This window comes from Thalia democratica, chromosome 5 (assembly GCF_965202585.1).
Source record: "Thalia democratica chromosome 5, ktThaDemo2.hap1.1, whole genome shotgun sequence".
Lineage (NCBI taxonomy): Eukaryota > Metazoa > Chordata > Thaliacea > Salpida > Salpidae > Thalia > Thalia democratica.
Window position 1 is genome coordinate 47,322,835 of NC_139169.1, and position 20,095 is coordinate 47,342,929.

Genomic DNA, 20,095 nt, shown 5'->3' on the forward strand with positions numbered 1-20,095 from the left:
TCCTAACCTTGTGGCAGCCCTAAAGAATTCAACAACGCAGAATTTAAAACGAAAATTAAAACAATCTAATAAATCCTATTAGACCAAAAAAAATAAAGTTTGATTTAAGCAGATTGATATAAAGAAAAAAAGTCAATGTAAGAAAAGTAATAAGTTAAAATAAATTGACTATTAAATTTTATTTTAATCAAAACTATAAAAACATTAAGTTTTGGTTAAGACCAAGAAAACTAAAAAACAACAAATTTAACTGATCATGTTAGCAATATTCGGGTTAGATATGATCGCGGATTAAAAATGATAGTAAACAATATCTACATACTTGAAAGTATTAACAAGATTTTTAGAGATAATTGTTTTTAAATAAGTTACAAGCTTTTTAAGGTAATATAAAAAACCTTTTACTGGAAAAACTTTGAAGTTGCTAAAAAAAGCTTAATTATAGTTTTGTTTTAAAAGATTATTTGTTTAAGAGATAAGTATTAAAAAAACACAACGTATATATTTAGTTTATTTACACAAAAATAAACACAGAATTAAATTTCCTAAACACAATTATCGTTTATTTTTTTTCTTTTTTGGTGCATTTTCTAAACCAAGAATATATTTGGTATTAATTTTATACTTTTCTGTTAAAATTTTTTCACAATTCCTTATTTGGTTTCCTTGAACTTGGACCTGTTTAGTTTAACATTAAATATTAACAATAGGCCTTAATTCAACTATCGCAATTAGATCTCATTTGTAAATATAAAACTAATGTAAAAACATGGTATATAAAATAACTAACTATATCACAACAGTGTTTGTTTTCAGTAGCTTTAGTGACAATGGAGCTAGCTTGAGCTAATTTTTTAATGTGTTCAGCAAAACTTTCCAAGTTGATCATGAACTTATCCAAATACTTTATTACTGTCATCTAAACAAAGATACGACAATAGTTTTAGTTCAAATAAAACGCAATTAAGTCAAAAATGATTTTTTTTATATGTGATTTAAACCTAAAAAAAATAACTAAAGAATTAAAAAATCTAATTTAATTTAGTTCCAGCTTCAGTTTTTGCTAACAGTAACTAATTAGTAGTAGTCAGCAAAAACAAGATTATATGCTTACAGAAAACTTACACTTTTATTTCCGATTCTTTTTTCTACAACAATCGTGATTTTAGGCGGCTCTCCTTTTCCAATAATTGGGGAAATTCCTGGAAATTTAAGCTGATGGTCAATTGGTAGCTTTTTAAATAACCTGCAAAAAATTTAACAAATTATTTATTGTAATTTACTTTAATTTATGTTTTATTTAAGTTTAATTTTATTTTCGGATCAAGTATTTTTTTTTGTGCCTACAACTTTTAATTTTTATTTTGAAGTACATTAGTCTTCTTGAGTTTAAACTTTTTAAGTTTGCACTTCATGTTGATTTTGGCTTTTTTTACACAAAAAGCGTTATACTTTAAGTGATAATTTAAGTATTTAAATTTAAACTTTATTGCTAACTAAATATAATTGAAACAAAAAATTTATAATTAAGACTTTTTATATTTAAAATATATAACAGGGTTGCCACTCTTTGAGTCAAAAAATCTTCCCTGAGTGACCAGAAACTTCACTGATTTTTTTTCAAATCCTTGAAAACTTTATTATTTATTAAAAAATTACAATGTTAATTAAAAAAATATTTAAGAACTAGTCGCAAGACTAAAAAATTCTAAATAAATACTTAAAAATAAATTAAAAATTAACTTTTTTGAACAAAATATTGAACTGAATTAAGTAAATCTCATTCTAGATCTAGAAAAAAAATTCCCTGAGATTTTTTTTTAATCTTGAATCTTCCCTGAAGATTTAAGAAAAAACCAAAACTGCCTTGAGTTTTCCTGAGTTAAAAAAAAAAGAATCAAAATTTCCTGAGTTTCCCTGAGATTTTCTATAACTTAAAAATTCCCTGAGTTTCCCTGAATTCCCTGAGTGTGTGGCAACCCTGATATAATATACTAACTTAAATGCAGTAAAGCCCTAAAAACTTACAAAAATAATAGACAGTCAATCTTTCATTAAACATTTATCTTTAAAATGTTTTTGAGAAATAATATTTAAAAAAATAAATTGATCTCAAAAAAAGTTGCAGTTATTCTTGTTCTTTAAACTAAAATTGTAAAAATTAAAAGCTGATGATAAAAAATATTTTAAAAATTATTTAAATAATCATTTACTAAGTCTAAATTAAGGAGTATCAAAATATAGAATAAATTGTATACTGTTATTAAAATATTTTTATATGTAATTTAATGTTTGAACATATTTATCAGCGTTAATAGAAAGAATGTTTTTTAGGGATGTTTATTTTATGTTTTTTGAGAATTTTATACCTCTTCATAACACTATTGGCTATTATTATATTAAGATTATTCCTTTTGTAAAAAACATTGTTTATGATTTCTTGAGTTCGTACTTTTGATTTCGTTCAAAGTGCGAACTGAAGGAGACTAATGTATCACAAACTCTGATAAGTACTAGATTGTTGTCTAGTTTTATCAAGCTTGAGAAAAAAAAACTATGAATTATAGAATGTATAGTAATAAATTTTATTTTAATTAAATTAAAGACTAATTAAATACTAAACCTTCGGTAAACAGCATCCCAGGGTAAACTTAATATATAACCTTCATTTTTTTCACAAACAGACCGATGCAAATACGGGTCCAAATTAACTATCATGTCATTTGACAAATTGTTAGTGGCCACATATGTGCTGACAAGTTTGCGGATATCACCCATAGACAAACTGCTATTCTGTAATCATACTTTTGTTTTAATAACTTTTAGGTAAAATATGTCAAACTTTGTGAGTATATCTCATATTAATCAAGTTCAAGAACATTTTATTATGTATTATTTTTTGCTTAATTAAGCCTTCATACTACGTTTTATAACAAAACTGAAATAATTTAACATTTTTATATAAAAAAAATTATAAGTAAATAAAGTTTTTGATACAATTTCCTTGGTAGATCCTTAAAAACAGTATTGAAATTAGTATTTTATGTTCATGTTCAAACTTATAAATCTATAAATTAACAGGATTTTTTCGAGTGATTTAAAAAAGTTTTGAAAAATAAAACATTTAAAACGGATTTTAAAATATTTATTTCAATAAGCAAAGTAAACTTCAGAAGCCACTTTAACTAAAAACTTATTATACAAAAATATAAACTAACTTTTATAAAAACACTTAAAGTTCATATTAGAAATTACTAGAATAAATACTTAAAATAATTAATAGTAGGAATTTATCAATTAAAAATTATTTCATTAAAAAAATTACTGTTTATTTTAACTAACTCTTTTTACGCCCTGTGATTGCAATAAGTCGTAAGTACTTCCAGTTATCCTGTAGAGGGTGCTAATTTCAGGTGGACTGTAATCGTTTTGCACAAGAACACCATGGCAAAACTCTGAAGTTTGAACTTTGTCTTCTTTCGTTTCTTGCTTGAATGCGTTGTGCGACCGGTACCTATTAGTTGTTGAAAAATTAATTACGTCACGTCAGTAATCGTAAGAAAACAAGTGTTATAGAAAAACAAAATTACTTACAAAGGATGCGTTCTGTTTACTTCAACTATTCCTTCGCTTCCCTTTGAAAGTTCTTTCAGTTTTATTAATCCCAAATCAACCATTTTGTTCATAAAGCTGCAAAAAGTATCAAAAAAAAAGTATATTAGGTTAAACTTTGTTAAACGCACATTAAACAATAAAAAACTAGTAATTTATATAAAAAAATTCCTGATAAATTATTAAATAAATGTATATTAGCCAAATATATACTTTAAAATATCTTTTTTACACCTTGTAATAATAAACTATTTATTTTAATAGTAGTTATATGAGCAAAACATAACTTACACACTTAATTTTTTAAATGTTGTTTTTTTGACATCTAGAGTGGTGTTATCTGGACAACTTGGCAAAACTGAATTCCTGAACAAATATTATTTAAAAAGTTTATAAAATTATAAGTAAAACTTTAAAATAAAACATATGATGCAGTTTTTATTCAACCTTTTATATAATTCCGGTTAACTATTTTATAATACGTAATCTCCAATAACTCATTCAAAATTCAAACACATCATAACCATAACTAAATAAACAGTTTATGTCTAAAAGTAATATTTTGTTCAATAAAAAAAGTATATAACCTAAGGAGTTTGGATATATAAAAATTGAATAGGGTTGGTTTGACAAAATGTTTAGTTAGCATTTTTAATGAGTTTACTTACCTATAAAAATTACTGGTAAGACTGGGCAGATCTTTGTCTTTGAGTTTAGTTTTCAATGCAGTAAGAAAGCATTGTTGTAATAATTCATCCATTACAACTTTCTCTTCCATCAGTAATTTCTGCTTTTCATCGTGAGTTAGTACCTTTTCTTGAGTAGCTTCTTCAATGTCAAGTTCTAGATTTTTAAATAACCTTGAGTATAAAGAAACACTATTTTGAGAATAAAATGTTTAAACTAAAAGATAATTTGAATTCTATAAAAAATCGTATATCTTTAAAATTCAAATCTGATAAAGTTTAAAGAAACAAAATAATATATTAAGCTCTAAATAGAACCAAAAAATACTATACATAATTATTAAAAACACAAGTAGCAAACTCATGCTATAAAAACTACCTATCCCTAATTATGTGAATTCTTTTAAAATTCATAAAGTTTCAAGTTTTGAATTTTACTTTTTGATTAGCGTAAGATTGCAGAGCAAGTCATGTTTTTTTACTATGCTGGTCGATTGTGACTCATCATGTTAAATTAAATGTACTGACGACTAAAAACATCTAAAAAGTTTTAAGTTTAAAATACGAGCCTTAAACTGTAACCTTACTGACAATGTCTAAGACGTTAGAATGTGATAAAATCATTGCGTCTTCTCGCTTTTTAATTTACAAACAAACTGATGCTTCAACACTATAGTGATATCAGCTGATTGATGAAACCGATATAGTGGTTATTGTTAACTATTTCTACCTGATAAGTTTTAGAAAAGTGAAACCAAGGTTGTAGTCTAGTGCAAATTATATGATGGTGATTGCAGGAACATTGTGTATGCTTAGTAAAAAATTAAATTTAGTTTAATGAGTAAATATTGATCAATTTACAATATGCTCATTTTATTTGTATTTTTTAAAACTTGTATAAAAAGTCTAGCAACAATTTTAATTGTTGATTTATAAAGGTAAACTATTTTAGATTCAGAGATATTTAATTAACTTTAAACAATCTGTAATTAACTTAGAATAATTTAGTAAACATACAAACATGCAAATATACCTTAAAACACATTTTTTAATTATCAAAAAAATAGTGTTAACTATCTTGACAAATATAAAAAGTATTTAAATTTTATACAAAATTAAGGTACTTTTAAGATACACTTTAAAATATAGACTTTTAAAATTTTGACTAATTTATATAACTTTTATTAGAGAGAAACCCATGTTTTTGACAAATTATAAAAACTTGTCAAAAACATGGGTTTCTCTCTAATAAAAATTATATAAATTAGTCAAAATTTTAAAAGTCTATATTTTAAAGTGTATCTTAAAAGTACATTTAACATAAGAAAACATTTCAAACCTCTGTAATTAACGTTTGAAAGTATTTTTAAAATAGTTGTCAAAGTAATATTTTCTTAATATCAAAAACACATCTTTAAAAAAATTAAAGAATTGAATTAAATTGTAATTATAGAAATTATTTGTGATTTTTATAAACTTGAGGGCATAGGGGGGAGGGGGTCTGACATTTTTTTACTAAAAATAACATTGGATATTATATGAAAGCTTGAAGTACAAACTACAAGCCAGTTTTTATAGAATTAAAAAATCTTATTTAATTTTTGAGATATTGTAATTTTTATAAAAATTTTCCGATACAAACATATGGATGGCATATTTTTGGGGTTAATTTTCTCAGAAATTTAAAAATCAGTAAAAATCTATCTTCTCCTTCATTTTTTGAGCTAGAGACCTCAAACTTTCGGGAAACGTTTTTTATATAGTTTATAAGACTTTGAATGTTGGAATTTTAAAAATATCAATAAATAAAAATTTTAGTATAAAAAAACAAAAAAATTGGTTATTTTTTTAATAAAGAAATTATTTTTAAAATTAAAAAAATTACTGGATTCAATCTTTTTAAAACTTAATAATATACTTTCTGTAAAAATTTGATCGCTTAAAAAATGAAGGAGGAGATAGATTTTTAGTGAAATGGCTTTTTTTGCGTTTTTAATTTGCGTCTTCCATTAGTAACCTATTGAGGTCACCGACTTTGATTGCTCAAATCTCAAAAATTACTTCGTATTTTTTAAGCAGGTAAAAATGTCTGACAGCTCAGATAAAATTCTATAAAATAAGATCAACTTGTAAAAATCAAGGTGGCCCCCTATGCCCTTAATTATGATAATTTTAAGTTTATTTGATAATCTAAATCAGGGTTTCCCAAACTCATTTTCTAAATCGCCCCCTTTTCAGAAATTAAAATAATAATCGCCCCCCCACGATTTTACAAAGTAGTTTTTCTCTTGAGTTTTGAGCCGAAAAGATGTGTTCGAAATGTAATTTAGTCTGGTACTTCTTATGCACGCACTTTTGGGCTGTGTTCAAAGTAGTTTACAGGGCTTGAAAAAATAAGTTACATTTGTTTTCTTATAAGCCCAGTAAAGTGTATCAAAATACTTAATTATTAAAAAGCCTTGTGTAATCTGTAATCAATCCTGTTTAGATATGAATTGTTTCGAAACTAATGAAACTTTTAGGGTAGTGGTGGACAACTTTTGTAGTCAGCAATTCAAATTTATTAAAAAATCTTTTTTATTTTCAACTCGTTACAAAAATGTAATTGCGGGCTGCATATTTTTAAAATATAACATATATGAAAATTAAAAATCTCTAACAAAATTTTAATAAAATGATTTAGTATTATTGTGATCTAGGAAATACTATTGTGAACTGAAAACCAAATTGAAAGTGAATTTCAAAATATTAAGTATCAAAAAACTAAATTTTGTTTTTTTGCACAAGTAGTTTTCAAGTTACTTAGCGGGTCGAAATTTGACTGGATCTTAACTGTACGTTACCCATCTGAAATCTTAACTTAAACCTGACATTATAGTAATCTCTTATAAATTTCGGACATTTAGGAGTTAATACTAAGTAATTTATTTAAGCCACACAAAATACTTAAAATATTTTTTAAATAGGCATAATCTAAAAGTACTATACCAGAGATTAAAAAACTATAAAATAATGAACAGTTTATTTTACACATAATAAAATAAATATTAAAACATAATTTCTGATCTAGTTTGAGGAAGTTTGACCGACTGGTTGATTATCTTACATGAAAAGTGGTTTCATCAACAGCTTCAGTTAATGCAGTAAAATTATTAATTTCAATGCTAAGATATATTATAAGCAAGTTAGTTGTAAAGTTAAAAACTTAATTTTAAACTTTTTTAACTAAATGTTTTGTAGTAGAATGCCATTAAATAGTATTTGACTTGGAATGGCCTTTAGGAAACTAAACCTTAATTTTAACATTTTCCTTTTTTTTAATTTAAATTTAAGAAAAAAAAATCTAAAGTTTCACAATAAAATCAGTGAACAGAAAGTAATCGATTAAAAAATTCTTTTAATTAGGTAAAATTTTTGTTTTGTAACTGTAGCAGTCTTTTTGATGGCTTATTTAATACTGTTTAAATTTATTTTTTCTCTAGTTATTAGCCTATAATAGTTTACCAGAACAAAATAGTGAAAAATTAAAAGCTAGTTTCGAACTATTAAAATAAACAACACATTCTAATTGCTAATATATTAAAAATTAATATAAAACAAAAAACAGTTGTATTAATAGTTTAAATATCCATAATATATAGATTTTTTAACAATAATAAATCAAGTTAGAAAACAAAATTGAGTTTAAGAATCTTTTAAATGAAAAATTTGAAGTCATTTCAAGTAGAGACCTCAAATCTATACTTTTTAAAAACCAAAAAATAATTTTTTTAATGAAAACTTTAATGGTTATCAAGATTTTTTATTTATACAGGTTAAACAAGTAATAACAAAAATATGTCAAATAAATTTCTTTCAAACAAATACTTTAACCACTATGCTATAAAAAATTTTAGTGTAATGTAAAACGACAAATATAAACTATAAAATTAACCAGGTCAAAATAAAACTATTAACAGATTTAAAACATTAACCATCTAATAACTACAATAGACTTCCGCTTAATTTCGCACTTTGAACAAAATCAAAAAGTGCAAACTCTAAAATTATTACCATTTTTTTTACAAAATGATAAATTTAAATATGTTATATGCAATAACGTTAGAAATAAACATGAAATCAACTAAAACATAAAACTAACATTCATTAACAAAATAGATCTATTTAGCTATAAAATAATATTATGTATTTTTTGTTTTATTCATACTTAGTTAGTAATAGACTTTATTTAAGTTAAATTTTAGAAAATATAAATTTGCACTTATTTTTGGGTAAGAAGTGCGAACTGAAGAGGATTACCGTAATTAATATTTATTAGGCATTATGCAAACCTGTTATAGAATAAATAACTTAATAAAAATTTTATTATAAAACGACTACTCAAATACAATACAAACCAGGTTAAATAAGAAGTATTTTAAAAAATCAAATAAAATAAAAAAACTTTCATAAAATAATGTCTGCTACTGAAGTCTAATATAATGTGAAGGATAAGGTTCATGACTGCTTGCAAGTTTTTCTAATCTGATTCTTTATCAGTAAAATAAAGCCTCCTTTACAAATATCTAGATTAGATCTTTTGCTTAAGTTGTTGATAACTTAACTGAAAGCTTTCTCAACAACATAGCTAGAAGGAAAAACTATAAACAACAGTCTAAATTCTCTCAAATGATTAAATGCTTTTGCCTTAGTTTTTGTTAAGTCAAAAAGCTTTCATATTGTTCTTTGGAAAAATATACTTTAACCTTAAGGTCAGTTTGTAAGTCTGAGAAGGTTTCCTGTAAGTCGTTTATTTCAAAAGATCTGCCTCGAAGGGATCCATATTTTTATCTATATGATAGCTTTTTTGTGTAAATCGAAGTTTTGCTACTTCTAATTTTCAAATTGTTAAAAATTCCAGGTTTTTTTTTGCGTAAATTGTCAAATTCTAGGTTTTTCCAGGTTTCTAGGTAAATTGGCAACCCTGTACAGTTTTATTTCTTAGTCTAACTTAGTGACTTTTCAAAAAACAATTGGAAATATCATGAGATGATATAACTATCACCTCATGATATTTCCAATAAAAATAAAAGTATACAGGGTTGCCAGTTTACCTAGATATTTAATATTATATAACATAGATTTTTACAAATCATTTATGATCCCAAATAAAATATATGTCAACTTTTAAAATGGTGAGAGGGATTCCGATCGTCTATGATCTATGTAATTGTTAAATAAGAAAATATATGAATGAAAATATGTAATTTACTTGAAAGTAAGAGTCATAAGTACTTGATTTTTTCTCTATATTTTAATTAAACAAAATAAACTTTTTTTGTTTAAGTTTTACCTCAGGGTCAAATATTTAATAAAAAGCAAAAACTAGTAAACTAGCAATATAAAAAGTAAAAATTTTATGACAGCCCAAAATTTTAAAATTGCCCCCTTTTCGCCCCCTTACTAGTTATCGCCCACCCTTTCTAATTATCGCCCCCGACTTACTAAAATCGCCCCCAGGGGGGCGATTTCGCCCACTTTGGGAAACCTTGATCTAAATAAACTAAAGTTATTCTGTAATCTAACTGTTGTATAATATATTTTACATTAGCAATGAAAAACCTTCTTTTCTCATGGTGGGTAATGTTGATTCTTCAGTTTTTTGTTCTGCAATAGAGGTATCTTCAATTTTATTTTCAAGGTTTGTCATATCATCTTCAGCAACTAAAGCACCTTTAGGTGGTGAAGTCTTTTTACCCATTTGCCATAAGTGATCACCAAAAACATGACTTATAATGACACCTTTTCCTTTATTCTCGTGACCTAAAAAACTTTAAGTATCATATGTTTTTAAGTAACATTTTAAACTTAACACTCATTTAGGACTTTGTTTTCTCAATAGAATAAAATACTTAAACTCGTTTTATAAATACAAAAAATTAAACTAATTGTTTTTTTTAATATAACCTATGGTTAGGACACTTGAATTGACGAGTGAAAATCCAACAGCAACAGGCCAACTAGAATCAGTAGTGGTAACTGAAACAACTTGAGATTCAGTAAAAGGTTTAGTATAGTAATCTTCGTTTTCGGTAACCACAAGTCCAGGTAGCATTAAGTCTAAAGAAATAAACTAACAAACTATCTTTAGAAAATAAATAGCTAAAACTTTAGAATTTAGATAATAAACTTAACTGTTCAAAATATAGTTTTAATTGTTTGCTAATAAAAGATCCTAGTAAAGTAACTTCACTGGAATATAAATAAAAACAAATTATACAGTAATCTTCCTTTATTCTACCAACATATGTTTCTGTGTGTCAACGAATCAACACACTTCAACTGGGTTGTTAATAGGAAAGATAATATCTTTCCTATTAACAACCCAGTTGAAGTGTGTTGATTCGTTGACACACAGAAACATATGTTGGTAGAATAAAGGAAGATAATAAACTTAATGATTTTGAAAATTATTTAATCATGAAATGTCTGCAGTGTATTGTTGTAACTGATAGTAAAACAGCTAAATAAAAGTATGAATAAAATTTTTGTCACTTTAGAAAGTTATTAGTCTGAGTTAAGCTAAAACTTATCAAAATATGTGCATAAAAATAACTAAGAACTTATTGAATTAAAGAGAAATGTTTAAAATTTTTCACCTGGCTTTTAAAAACGCTTATTTTACTATATAAAAAATCTTGTATACATTTGTAAAGAAATAACTAAATGTAAACTAAATAAAATCTCAAATACATCATGTTTCAACATAGTAAATTAAAAGTTTTTACCTGCTCCTCCAATAAGGATCTTTATAACATGATGAAAAGTTTTAACTCTTGAAACAAGTTTAGGATTTTCCCATAAAAGATAAACAGTAGGAAAAATCTTGTCCTCCACTTCAAAAAGCATAGGGTTTTCTCTGATACGGTAAACAAAACAACTTTCACCTCTATAAAATTTTAAGTTCTAAATTTAAATTTTAAATTTTAACTTATGGATTCAGTACTTTTGCTAAACCTCTTCGTAAAAAACTTTTATTAAAATTAAAATATTAGCACAAGTTAAAATATACTTCAATATTGGTTTTAAAATAGTATAATATTCTAAATGTTAAACTATACTGAGAAAAAATTCAAAAGACTTTAGCTTATATTCCTTACATCTCTTTATCATATTTGAATTATTATTCTTAAGATACTTCATTTCTTAAAATTTTTTATTGCTTATATGATAAAAATTACTAACATAAAACTTTAACAACTTTTAGCTTATAAAAGATAGAGGCCTGAATAGAAAATATAAATATAAAATAAAAAGAGGAACACTTGAGTCTATATAGAGATCAGCGCATTTTTCTCTTAAAAATTTAAGATTGGCTTTTATATAAAAGTAAAAGGTATTGCATACAAGTCAGATTAAAGATAAAGTTTTTTTTTAAAGATTTCAATACAAATGTTTGGACTGCAATTTTATCATTAATAATCTTCTTGGAAATTAAAAAATTACTTATACAGGGGTAGGGAGTTCTTGGGTGATGTTTGCTAGACTTATGATCCATTTGATTTAGATGTGTTTTTGAAGAATCTGAAAAAAAAAAAAAAAATGTGCAAAAAAAAAGTATGCTGCCCAAAAAGATAATTTCAACCCCAAAAATCACATATTTTTCTATTTTTTGACTTAAATAAAAATAAAATCATTTATACATATCCTAGACTTATAGTTTATATCTTAAATGAAAGCTTATACTTAATGACATAGATTTAAAAACATATTAATTGCTTTTGGTGTATTATGACGTCATAATCACCCTAAATCATCTGAAGAAAGTCACCATACGTGATCTTTTATTTGCTGACAATGCTGCACTCGTGGCTCACTCTGCCCAAGACCTGCAGACACTGCTGAATCAGTTTTCTTCGGCATGCTCGGATTTCGGCCTTACTATAAGCCTTAAGAAGACTAAAATTCTAAGTCAAGGAACAAATATTTTACCATCAATCAAGATCAATTGTAAGGATATCGAGAATGTAGATAACTTTGTATACCTTGGCTCAAATGTTGCGTCAAAAGCATCATTGGACAAAGAAATAAATAGTCGCATTGGCAAAGCATCAGGCACTTTCGCTCGCTTGACTGCAAGAGTTTGGGATAACCAAAAGCTAAGCGTTCAAGCAAAGGCTAACGTTTACCGTTCCTGTGTCTGCAGTACTCTGCTTTACGGTAGCAAGACATAGACGTTACCTAGCGTACAGGAGAAGAAAATCAATACCTTCCACCTACGATGCCTTCGTCGCATCCTTGGAATTACATGGCAGCAAAAGATCACCAATGAGGAAGTATTGAGACGTACTGGTCTTACCACTAGGTACTTTACCCTCAGTCAGCGCAGGCTTCGCTGGCTCGGTCATATCCTGAGAATGAATACTGAGCGGATCCCAAAGTTTCTATTGTATGGCGAGTTGGTCGTTGGCAAACAAAACCGAGGACGTCAAAAATTACGCTTTAAGGATGTATGCAAGCGCGACCTAAAAAGCTCGAACATTGGAACTGAAGATTGGGAGTTGCTTGCAAATGACCGTGCCAAGTGGAGATCAACTATACACAAAAGACTGCAAGAAAGAGAAAAGGAATATTTTAGAAAAACGAAGAAGAAGATGAAGAAATAAGAAGCAGAATGAATTTAATTGTTTTTTTTTTTTTTTTCGTGTTTTGTTTATTGCATCACTGTGTATGTTTTTTTTTTTTTTTAAAACATGTAATTTTTTTATCTTTTTTTTTTTCTTCTCTGTGCACAACACGCATAGCCGATCTCGGCTGATAGCGGGCCTTATATATATATAATCACCCTAAATGTACAATTTTTGTCTGTAAAATGGTGCTTTTTTGAAAATTAAAAAGCAAAGCTTGTTAGTGATTTTAATAAAAAAAGTTGTTGTAAAACAAAATTTTTTAGGTAAACTTACTTACCTTTAAAAATTTAGGTGATGTGGTATGTATATTAGTGGGATATTTGATGTCATAGTTCATTTAGCTTTAAGTATTTTAAAAGCCCTCTAATAATTAATCAATTAGCATTACAACAAACTACTAAGTATTAAAAAGTTATGGTCTATTATAGGCAAGATAATGTTGTATGGCATTGAACATTAAGTTAATGATTGCAAAATAAAGACTTTTAAATTAAAGAACATTGCAAAAATTGTACTGTATCATTTAATATCAACACTTAACAATATTGCAAAATGACTGATACTTTTTAAAACTTTAGTATAAAACGGCTGTCACATGATTAATAAAGTTTAATGGACTATCTGTTTGAAATAATTAGGTAAACATAATACTCTTAAATATTAAAAAAACTATCATTTAACTTTCTTTATAAGACATTCGTTCTACTAAAAAATCTATTCAGATATGGTTTCTCAATATAAAAGTAATAGATCTTTCATAAGAAACATTCCATTCCCCTTCAATTTTACAATCAAGAAAAAAATATATATGCAAGTTCAGCAAATCACGTTTCGGTGGGTGTTTCTACTTCAAATTATTTCCATCTTGAACTCTCATCAGGTGGTTCATCTTGTCTAAACATGTAAAATATTTGATAAAGTTCTAAAATTTCTGAATGTGATGGAGCAAAAGTGGGTAGCAGAACAAAAAGTTTTAAACCTTAAACAGATTAAAAAAAAAATTGAAAAGGGGAAGAAAAGGGATCTATACGTGCAGAAGTGTCTCAAACTGTGTAAAAGCTGGGGTGGGCCTGAAGTGAGCGTGGAAGACCTGCATACTATTTCAAAATCCCATCCTGATCAAAATGAAGTTATTTTTGTACTGAGTTAATTTACTTTTGAGAGTCACACAAATCTGAAGTTTATACACCTCAGAACTTTTCAAAGTAAATGGTAATACCCACGAGGAAAGACTTCTTAATTTGTGTGCTCTTGTTGCAGAAGATGATGAGTGCTTTCAGTCTATGTATTTATTACCCACCGAAACGTGATTTGCTAAAATTGCATATAGATTTCATTCTTGATTGTAAAATTGAAGGGGAGTGGAATGTTTCTAATGAAAGATCTATTACTTTTATATTGGGAAACCATATCTGAATAGATTTTTTAGTAGAACAAATGTCTTATAAAGAAAGTTAAATGATAGTTTTTTTAATCTTTAAGAGTATTATGTTTACCTAATTATTTCAAACAGATAGTCCATTAAACTTTATTAATCATGTGACAGCCGTTTTATACTAAAGTTTTAAAAAGTATCAGTCATTTTGCAATATTGTTAAGTGTTGATATTAAATGATACAGTACAATTTTTGCAATGTTCTTTAATTTAAAAGTCTTTATTTTGCAATCATTAACTTAATGTTCAATGCCATACAACATTATCTTGCCTATAATAGACCATAACTTTTTAATACTTAGTAGTTTGTTGTAATGCTAATTGAATAATTATTAGAGGGCTTTTAAAATATTTAAAGCTAAATAAACTATGACATCAAAAATCCCACTAATATACATACCACATCACCTAAATTTTTAAAGGTAAGTAAGTTTACCTAAAAATTTTTGTTTTACAACAACTTTTTTTATTAAAATCACTAACAAACTTTGCTTTTTAATTTTCAAAAAAGCACCATTTTACAGACAAAAATTGTACATTTAGGGTGATTATGACGTCATAATACACCAAAAGCAATTAATATGTTTTTAAATCTATGTCATTAAGTATAAGCTTTCATTTAAGATATAAATTATAAGTCTAGGATATGTATAAATGATTTTATTTTCATTTAAGTCAAAAAATAGAAAAATATGTGATTTTTGGGGTTGAAATTAGCTTTTTGGGCAGCATACTTTTTTTTTGCACATTTTATTTTATTTTTTCAGATTCTTCTTAATGAAGCAAAAAAAACATCTAAATCATATGGACTTGTATGAATTTTACAATATGACCAAAAAAATGTGCTGTACTCCCTACTCCTACGTAATATCTATTTACTTGTAAAATTTAAGAGCATATATTAACAGTTATATGTTAAAGAATAACTCTGTAAAGATAAATAATAACAAAGTGTGATACAGTGAGCTATGTAACTGTATGAATATGGAAAAATTTTAGGTTTACAAATCCATAAATAGTTTAAAAGAAACCTTAAGTTAGAATTTTAGAAATACTAAATCATAAAAGTTTTAGATGAGAAAATAAGTATTTTTGATATTTTTTTTCTACTTAAAAATAAGTAATGGTTAACTGTTTAAGGTTTAAAGATACTGGTTAAAAATTTAAGAAGAGGGTAAAACTTTTGTTATATTTTTTTTTGCAACATTATATTCCACGTTTTATAAAGAACTGAGATAAACAATTTCGATCCATAAAGCCTCAAAAGTAACTTATAATTTTGTAGAGCAGTTAAAGTGTCTGATAGCTAACTCTAAAAAATAAGTTTGTAAAAGTAAGGTGGATTCCCTTTAAGCCGTTTATTTAATGAATAACAAATTCCATCTAACTGCCTTTTAATTTATTTTTCTAATACTCTGAACTAAGACTTCAAAAACAATATTTAAAGATGTTGGTTTCTTGTTTATTACTCTTGTTGGTTACTTAAACAATATGTATATAAAAAACAAACTTTTATTGATAATTAGACAGAAGCTTTGTTTTTTCCTAGCTAAAATATATTAAAAAATAACTTTTTAAAAAAATTATACACTATTATCTACTTGACACTGGTTTTAAAAAGACTACTTTAAAATATTTAAGGAACAACTAACTTATTGGAAAATACCTTAATTTTCATAACTTCTTCTTTATTAGTAAAAATAGGCTCTTCAAATTGCATATGGTCTTTTATCTTTGTCATAAGCTTCTTTTTGTCAGAATTTTTCAAAACTGTTTGTGACTTTACTTTGAAAGGTTTTTGAAACATTTTTGTTTATTTTTCAATAAAGTTTACATAAAACAAATTCTACAACACAATTCCACTTTATTAAAAAAAAGTAAATTAAGAAAAAATTAACTAACTAAGTTTACATTAACTTAACTTTAATAAGATATAAGTTATATTTCAACATAATTTCAGAAATACTATGACAAGGTTGCTACTGTTAGCAAAAAAGCTAGTCTAAGTCTATGAGTTTATTTAAAAAAAAAGTAGTAAAAGTAAAAAAGTAAAAAACAAATACTTTTATCATGCTGGAATACTTCAAAATTTATTATAATAAAAAAGCTTACTATTGAAAAGAAAAATATTATTTTAAACTAAAAAAAGTTTATTTTAAAATCATAAAAAACCAGCATGAGATTTAGGGAAAAAACAGTTTAGCCTTGATTAAAAAAAAACCTGAATTTTTTTAAAGTCTTAAATAAGCATGAGAATTTATAAAATAACAATACATTATACAATAACAATAATGACAATACATTACTTTGAAAATGTATTTAATTAAAAATATTGTGTGCACAGGACTTTAATTATCTATTGTTCATATATTTTCAAAAGTTAAAAAACTATGGACTTAAGCTACTAGCCATTTGTTGTACTTACTTTTGATAACAGTTTTTTAGTTGATATTAGTGTAGTAATTTATACTTTTTGTAGAATTAAGTTAACTTTCAAATAACTTTTGTGAGCGTTTATATCAGGGATTCTTAAAGTGGGCCATATGGAGACTAAATTATAGAAATTTAGGGTGCCATAAGCAGCAAAGGGCCACAGGGGGGGGGGCATAACTTGAAACTTACACTATATATTCTGGAATTTATGACAAAGAGCAAAAAAAAGTCGGTAAACTAGGATGATGTTGCGCCAATAACAAACTAAAATTATATTCATATAAATTAGGCTGTAAAGTACTATTTTAGAATGTGGTTTTAACAAAATAAATAAACTGTTTAGGTACAGACTTTATGAAGTACGTATCCGCATAAGGTATGTACTAAATTTTTAGATACACATTTATCTACTATATTTAAAAGTTCTCTATAAGAAGTAAACACCCCATAAGATACACAAAAATATGTTATATTATTATTATTTATAATTAAATTGATAATTATACAAAGGTTTTGTAATTTTTAAGATACTATTTTTAACTAAAATGTGTAGAAGCAGAAATTACTCATACTCTAACTTTATGAAAATTTCATTGAAAACAAAAGTTTTCAAAAAATAAATAAATTGTACTTATCAAAAGATAAAATGAGTTTAACATTATTTAATGAGAAATTTTTTTTAAATAAGTTTCAAGATAAAAACTTTGCTTAGAAAATTTTTTTTGTTTAGAAGTTAATGAGTTTACAGCTTTAATTTAAAAGTATACATACAAGTTTTTCAAAAAAAAAGTTGAGTTCAAAAAAAAGTTTTATCAAAAAACGCTACTTAATAAAATAAAAACTAAATTATAACCAGAAAAAATTATACTTTAATCAAATGCAAAACATTAAAAAAATGTTAAAGTAGAGTTTAAAATAGGCTATTTTTTGGGTCTGTACGCATAACTTTGCAATTTTAGGTTGATATGCGTAATTTAAACTAACATTTAACTAACCCTTGTTGGTGGAAGCTTAATAGGGTTTATAACTTGATGAAACTAGATAGTTTATTACTTTAATTACAATGGTGTAGTCTATTAATCACAGGAACTTTTAGTAAACTTTATGATTTTCAAATTCAAATTAATCTATAAAATATTGCCTCTGGAAAACATTATGATTTGACAGAACTTAAATTATCAGAAAGTAGTAGTTCATTGTGTCTTTATATTTTAGTCTTAATATAATTTTCAAAAACTTGAATTGCTAGTTTGTATGCTTTAAAAGTAAAATTATTTTTATTATCAATAGAATTTGAATAGTCATTTTTTAAGTAAGGTACACTCACCGCCCCCAAAAACCTCTTTTTGGGTTAAAGGTGTAACAAAACATAATAAATATTCAACAGAGCTGCCAAAAACTTTTTAATAATTTTTTTCAAGGTTTTCTGGATTTCTCCAAGGTTTTAAATAATAAGGCTTTTGTTCCATGTTTTATGTAAAATTAAACTTAAGTTAAAAAAAAAACTGTCTTAAATAGTATAATTGTGTTTTTTAATGAAAAAAAAACAACTAATGATACGTTTTTTTAATGATTATGATAGATTTTGATATCTAATCAAACTGTTGTTACTTTAAATGTATAAATAGTGTAGAGATCAAGGTTTTTCTAGGTTTTGTTTTTATTGACTAATTCTGGGTTTATGCAGGATTCCAAGTTTTTGGCAACCCTGGTTCAACATTTAAATTACTAGCTCTCAGATTTCCTGAGCTGGACAAACAAAATGCTTATTTAGAAATAAATTCATAATCTAATTATATATTAAAAGTAAAATAAAGTAACTCTTGAATTTTTATTTTGGAAATTCAAAAACTTTTTTAGTATTTGTTTTGTCATACCTGGATATTTTGCCAATAATGCCTTGATTTTTAGTAAAACTAATTTGTTAAATATCAAATGGCTTTTTAATAAGAAATTTGCAACTTTTTTTTTTTAGAATCTAATTCTTAATCTTTTAAGAATCTTTGAAATTTAGTTAATTTTACTGACAAATATTGACATTTAATCATATGATAAACAGACAAACAGATTACAAAAAAATTTTCAAAAATATTTTAGACAGCTGTATAAAGTATAATAATTACTAAAGTTGTTTTTTTTTAGATTTTTTATGTTCAATTTTTTTAGGGATTATCACAATATTGTAAACTTATAGGGATTTATAGGGAAGAGGGAACCCTGTTCATAAAAATGTATAACTTAAAAAATTTACAAATACTAATTTTATCAGGGTTGCCACCCTTTCAGTCAAAAAAACTGTCTGAGTGACTTTAAACTGCCTTGAGTCATCCCGAGTTTTTTTTCAAATCCTCACAAAAAACTCACCTCTGGCCCAAACTACTTTTACCTCATGTTTTTTATCTTAGTAGTTATAAGGAAGGTTGTACCTGTAAACTTCTGCATTAGATGTTCACTAAACATAACAGAAATGCCATTTTTTGGAGATTCAACGTTAAAAGTTAAAATTAATTATAATTAAAAAACTAAATGTGTGGATAATTTTATGTAACCATGTTAGTTAACTTTATAAATAATTATTTTACATTTCAATTGACTAACTTTAATCCTACAACATAAAGTACTCACTTAAACACATATTTATTAATTTCAAAGTCAACTTTAATTTTAATTAAACAAATTACAGGGTTGCCACACACTAAGGGATCTCCTGGAATTTTCAAATAATAGAAAATCTCAGGGAATGTCAGGGATTTTTGATTTTTCTTCAAACTCAGGGAAACTAAGGGCAGTTTTGATTTTTTCTAAAACTTTAAGGGAAGTTTTAAGATTTTTTAAAAACTCTGAGGGAACATTTTTGCTAGATCTAGAATAAGATTTAGTTAATCCAGTTTCTTTATTTTGTTCATAAAAATTAATTTTATTTATCTTTAAGTGCTTATTTAGAATATTTTTTGCCTTGCGGCTAGTTGTTTAATATTCTTAGAATTAATATTGTAGTTTTTTTTTAGTTTTAAATTTGTATTTATCACGCCTAAAGCTAAACAAAAAAAAAACAGTTTAGATATATAAAATTTGTGGTTAACTATGCATTGAAAAGTTCTAATAAACTTTTTATTTTTAGTTACTTATGTAGTTGAATAAAAACAGGTTGTACTATAAGTCCTTATTTTTTAAATAAAATTATTTGATTACAACAACTTGTTTTCATTAAAAAAATCAAAAATGAATATAGATTAGAGTACAACATAAGAGGTTAAATT

At 25.6% G+C, this 20,095-nt stretch overlaps 1 protein-coding gene across 1 annotated transcript; it reads right to left on the minus strand.

Moving 5' to 3' along the window:
- Positions 1-498: 498 nt before the first annotated feature.
- LOC145835782 (eukaryotic translation initiation factor 2D-like) lies at positions 499-16,243 on the minus strand. Its single transcript, XM_082943499.1, has 12 exons — positions 16,055-16,243; positions 11,066-11,226; positions 10,245-10,397; positions 9,900-10,100; positions 4,281-4,455; positions 3,904-3,978; positions 3,595-3,690; positions 3,343-3,514; positions 2,624-2,793; positions 1,126-1,246; positions 791-919; positions 499-678 (listed from the first exon to the last, which is right to left on the minus strand). The coding sequence occupies exons 1-12, from the start codon at positions 16,207-16,209 to the stop codon at positions 556-558; spliced, it is 1,731 nt and encodes a 576-aa protein (XP_082799625.1). The 5' UTR covers positions 16,210-16,243; the 3' UTR covers positions 499-555.
- Positions 16,244-20,095: the final 3,852 nt, after the last annotated feature.